The sequence below is a fragment of the Myotis davidii genome, unplaced genomic scaffold (assembly GCF_000327345.1).
Source record: "Myotis davidii unplaced genomic scaffold, ASM32734v1 scaffold3246, whole genome shotgun sequence".
NCBI lineage: Eukaryota > Metazoa > Chordata > Mammalia > Chiroptera > Vespertilionidae > Myotis > Myotis davidii.
The window spans coordinates 28,798-34,134 of record NW_006297406.1 but is presented as its reverse complement, the minus strand read 5'-3'; the positions used below and the strand labels follow the sequence as shown (position 1 = coordinate 34,134).

General features: G+C 55.5%; 1 protein-coding gene across 1 annotated transcript; it reads left to right on the top strand.

Moving 5' to 3' along the window:
* Positions 1-1,263: 1,263 nt before the first annotated feature.
* PRAME (preferentially expressed antigen in melanoma) lies at positions 1,264-4,253 on the top strand. The gene is made up of 3 exons (XM_006773202.1): positions 1,264-1,559; positions 1,950-2,555; positions 3,677-4,253. The coding sequence occupies exons 1-3, from the start codon at positions 1,267-1,269 to the stop codon at positions 4,251-4,253; spliced, it is 1,476 nt and encodes a 491-aa protein (XP_006773265.1). The 5' UTR covers positions 1,264-1,266.
* The last annotated feature ends 1,084 nt before the right edge of the window (positions 4,254-5,337 follow it).

Here is a 5,337-nt window from a genome sequence, read left to right as displayed (position 1 = left end):
ACACACACACACCCCACACACAGACACACACACAGACACACGCACAGACACACACACACACAGACACAAACACACACACACACACACACACACACACACACACACCCGACACACACACCGGTGTTACTTCTGACTCAGCTGCACTGAGAATGGCTATGTCAGGGCAGACTGGGCCCAGGACCCTGAGAGGAGAGGCCAAGGCCATGACTCCAGAGTAGTTTGCGGCAGAGAGAAGGGTCGGCCCTGGGCTGTCAAAAATCACAAGGAGCATGAATTCCTGATTTCTGTCATCAGCGGGTGTCCCCCAGCATCGGGGCCGCACCTCGGGCTCATGAGAAGTTGACTGACATCCAGGGATGCAGAGAGAGGGCTCCCAAGTCAGTACAGACCAGGGGAGGGGAAACAGCATCCTAAAGACCCCCTGGTTTTCTCCTTAACCACTACCCTTTTAGTTTCCAGGCTTCTCCAGATCAACATCTTTGAGTTTTTTAAACATTTTTTTCCCTTGTCTTGGGTAATTCCCTTGTCCCATTACAAACTGGCAGCCCCTCCCTTCCCTGGGCCAACTCCTGGTTGTGATTTTGGCCTGACCCGCCTTGGGGAAGCCTTGACCCTCAAAATCTGGATCAACGGTCCCTAGTTGTATCTCTGTCCCTCCGTGAATGAGCACCCGATTTGCAGTTTCAGGTAACAAAGTCTAAGACATAATTTGATACTCAATCATTTTGTTTTATTTCTTTTTCTTTGGGGATGACACTGTTGTCTGCCTGAAGCTGCCTGACCTTGGACATTTGGGAGTTTTGATGTGGCGCAAACGCCCCCATCAAGCCTCCTCCCCGGTTGGTTTCATTTTCTTCTTCCTTCATGAATGGACATGTGATTCGGTTGGTTGCATGGAGAGTGTAAGACCCGATCAGGGCTAACTGGATGGAGATCCAGGAATAAGGTTGTGCTTTCTGTTCAGCAGAAGAAATGCTGCCAGTGGGTAGCAGTGGGAGGGTGTCAGTGGTTCTGACCCCCCCTTGGGTGCCTGGCAAGATGCTTGTCCTGCCACCGGCAGAGGCAGAGCCGTGGTCTTGTGGCCCCCACACAGGAAATGGAATCGGGGTAAATTGAGGATGCTCCCACTACTGCCAGAGCAGTGCCTTTGGCCCGCAGCTGGTTCCCCTGAAGGGTGGAGGGACCGGGGTTGCTCATGCTCAGCCTGACAAGGATGCCTTGCTCCCTGATGTCTCCCAGGATCACTATCAGGGCAGCTTCATCAGGATGAGCCTCCCGGCCCCACGCAGACTCCTGGAACTGGCCTGTCAGGGCCTGCTGAAGGATGAGGCCTTGGCCATCGCTGCTCTGGAGTCGCTGCCCGTGGAGCTCTTCCCACCGCTGTTCGTGGCGGCCTTTACTGGGAAGCACACCAAGGTCCTGAAGATGATGGTGCAGGCCTGGCCCTTCCCCTGCCTCCCTCTGGGGGCCCTGATGAAGGATCGGCAGCCCGACCACGAGATTTTCCAGGCTGCGCTCGATGGGCTCGATGCCCTGCTTGCCCAGGCGACTCGCCCCAGGTGAAGGGGCTCAGTAGCCTGGATGGACCCTGGGGATCTGAGCAGATAGAGCTGGGATCAGGGGGCGTGCTGGCCCAAGGGGGAGCTCAGGGGGGCCTTGGAGCCATTGCTGTGGTCATTCTGGGAAGAGGCTTTGGGTGTATAGGGCTGGGTAGGATGCAGAGGGTGACCGAAGGGACAGGAGCCCACCCCCTGGGGTGGCACCTGAAGGTACCAGGAATGGGGACCAGGAAGGAGCCCAGTAGCACAAGGAGAACCTGATACCTGGGGTATGGAGTAAAAGTCCACTCAGGTGTCTGGCCCAGATGCTCAGATTCCTAGACTCACGGTCACGGTCTTATTCCCTGTTATCTTCCCGCACCCCCCGTCTATCTCTGGTTTTCCCCGCAGGAGATGGAAACTGCAGCTGCTGAACTTACAGAAGAACGTTCATCAGGAGTTCTGGACCGTGTGGTCTGGAACCAGAACCGACGCGTGCTCACTGGTGGAGCCTGAGGCCGCCCAGCCCATGAGGAAGAGAGGGAAAGCAGACAGGTCAAGGGAGGGGCCAAATCCACCCTTGGCCCCCGTGCAGGTGTTCGTAGACCTTTGCCTCAAGGAAGGAATCCCTGACGAGTCCCTCAGCTACCTCATTAAGAAAGTCACCGAGAGCAGAGGCTCGCTGCACCTGTGCTGTACGAAGCTGAAGGTTCTTGCGGTGTCGAAGCAGAACATGAACATCCTCAACATGGTGCAGCTCGACTCCGTCCAGGATTTGGAACTGAACTGCACCTGGAAGCTGTCAACTCTGAAGAAGTTCGTGCCATACCTGGGCCAGATGGGCAGCCTGCGCCGGTTCCTCCTCTCCCACATCCTCACGTCCTCTCGCACCACCATGGAGCAGGAGGAGCTGTGCGTGGGCCAGGTCACCTCTCAGATCCTCAGCCTGCCCTGCCTCCAGGAGCTCTGTTTGGACTCTGTCTCCTTCCTCAAAGGCCGCCTGGACCAGATCCTCAGGTGAGGGGTGGCGAGCTTCCTCTGCAGACCAGAGCGAGCCCCGTCATCTCAGTCCACAGTGACGGGCTCTCCTACGTGCCACCGTCAGCAGTGCCAGAGCGCCTGCGTCACTCATCGGTCCACACAGCCAGTGTTGCATTCACTGCTCTGTCCCCTTGCATGTGGTCACCTAACCCCCCAGACAAAGGTTGTAGGCATGAACTAGGACAGATGGTAGTAGAGACCCCTTGCTAGGAATCGATGTAATGGACTTGAGGCCGGGTGAGGTAGCTTGGGGAATTCTTGCCTTAGGAAGTGATGTTTAGGTGAAGATGATGGAAAGGAGCCCAGTGAGGACGGCAGTGATGAGGGAAAGCCCATCAGAGGTGAGGTTTCAGTGCTTAGCTCAGCAATTTGTCAGTAGGAGCCTTTCACTCCAAACCTGCCTCAAATTGCCCGTCTGCTAAGAGTTGTCTTAGGCTGCAGCTAAGGGAATACGTGGGCAATGCAGAGGGCTGGAGTAAGGAATTATCACAGGGGATAGGTGGTTTGTGGATGATGCAGTGATCTAAGTTCCTGCAGGCTGGCAGCCCCACTAGTGTTGGCAGACCTTGCCCAGGTTAGTCCTTTCTGCACGTCTGCCAGTAGCCTCACTGGGCTCAGAGATAAGGAGCGGGGGGCGGTTCAAGCTGTGGCTGGAAGGAAGCCAGAGCTGAAGGCATTTAGGATCATGTCTCCCAATACTAAAACTTACTGGTTCCCTCCTGCTTGAGGCATTGGGTCAGGTTCCTTTCTGAGCACCTCCCGTCTTTTCATTCATCCTCACAAATTTGGCGGGGCGGGGGGTGGGGGGTCGGAGGGTTATGATGCACTCTACTTGGCAGATGAGCAGAGGGCGTGTGTGAGGTTTCATTCACTTGATTCAGTCACACGGCAAATTAGTGATGGAGAAAGGATTCGACTCAAACTTGCACTGACTTGAATGACTCTTTACACCACGCAACATCCTGGGGTTGGTCATCATCTGGAAAACTTTAGGTTTTGGGGAGATGGGCCTCTTTTCCCTTAAGGCCAGGGTCATCCTCATCTCCCTCTGCCCACCAGCTCCATCCCCCAGAACTAACTGCTCTGTGTCTTCCCAGGTCCCTGAAGAGCCCCTTGAAGACCCTGTCCATCACTAACTGCCTGTTTTTAGAAAGAGACTTGAGACATCTGTCCCGGCACCTGAATGTCAGTCAGCTGAAAGGCCTGAGTTTCAGCGGCCTCAACCTGACCAGTATCATTTCGGGGCCACTCCAACTTCTGATAGAAAAAGCCTCGCCCACCCTCCAGAACCTGGACTTGGATGAGTGTGGGATCATGGACCCCCAGTTCATGGACATCCTGCCTGCCCTGAGCCACTGCTCCCAGCTCACGACCTTAAGCTTCTGTGAAAACCCCATCTCTATGATGGTCCTGGAGGACCTGCTGCGCCACACCGTCGGGCTGAGCAAGCTGACCCGCGTGCTGTATGCTGCCCCCCTGGAGAGTTACGAGGAGACCAGCGGCACCCTCCACCTGGGCAAGCTTGCCCAGGTGCATGCTGTGCTGAAGCAAATGCTGCAGAAGCTGGGGCGGCCCGACATGGTCTGGCTCTGTGCTAGCCCCTGTCCTCGCTGTGGCGATAGAACCTTCTATGACCCAAACCCCATTCTGTGTCCCTGTTACGTGTCTATCTAGCTGGGTGCACATATCATAGGCTTTATTCTGGGCACTTGGACACTGAAGCCCAGACATAAGTTTATCTTAAAGGAACACAGCAGCCACAGTTTGACAACTACTCAGTGTTGGGGGGAAATGTTGACATGGGGAGTTAATGGTTTCTTTGGGGAGATGTGTTAGAAATACGAATCTGTATCTCTAGCAAGGAGGGATTCAGATTTGGGAAGTAGATGTGGGAATTACCTTTGTTTGAATGGTTGTGAAGAAATGTCAGTAATAAAAGGAACCTCAATGTTAACCGTCTGGTGTCCTCTATGACATGTTAACCCGATTCTCCCATCTGCAGTTACTGGTCAAATGAGCATCCATGATGCCCAGACTCTAGGCTGGATGAGGTTGGGTCCCAGGAGTCCACATCACCCTTTATCATTTCCTGGTCGGTTATTTTTTCTGTTGCATCCGGTGTCTCCTCACTACCTCTGCCTATTCAGTCAGCTCACACAAGGTGCGGCTACAGGGTCTGGAACATACTAAGTGACCTTTAGTGAGATCCGCTGAAGTACAAGCTCTCGGGGGCCCTCACTGCCCAGGCCCTACTCCCCACAGAGCCAGTGGGGCTTGCAGGAGGCAGCCGGTCGATAATTCTCATCATTGATGTTTCTCTCTCTTCCTCACTCTAAAAATCCTCTTAAAAAGGTGAAGCTCGTTCTCAGCCTGCTGTGAGTTGTACAAAACCAGGTTGCAGGGGAGACTGGCTTGGCCGCAGATGCAACGAGAGGACGGGCGGCCAGAGCAGCGGGACGGCCAAGCGCCTTGAGCAGAGGGCGGGCCACGGCACCTCGTGGGCAGAGGACACTTGTAGGCCAGGAGATGGGGGTCAGGGGCCAGGAGATGGGGGTCAGGAGCTAGGAGATGGGGGTCAGGGGGGCGGCATAGTCCCTGGAGGACCGGCAGCCTGTTCTCCGGCCCAAACCCTGGTCCTCGGGGCAAGGGGCCAGGAGATGGGGGTCAGGGTCTGGGAGAGGGGGGTCAGGGGGGCGGCATAGTCCCTGGAGGACCGGCAGCCTGTTCTCCGGCCCAAACCCTGGTCCTCGGGGCAACC

Bases quoted from the DNA above. Each gene is read 5' to 3' on its own strand.
- PRAME (XM_006773202.1), top strand. From the start codon at position 1,267: ATGAGCCTCCCGGCCCCACGCAGACTCCTGGAACTGGCCTGTCAGGGC. The intron at 1,560-1,949 runs GTGAAGGGGCTC...TTTTCCCCGCAG, and splicing joins GCCCAGGCGACTCGCCCCAG to GAGATGGAAACTGCAGCTGC. The intron at 2,556-3,676 runs GTGAGGGGTGGC...GTGTCTTCCCAG, and splicing joins CGCCTGGACCAGATCCTCAG to GTCCCTGAAGAGCCCCTTGA.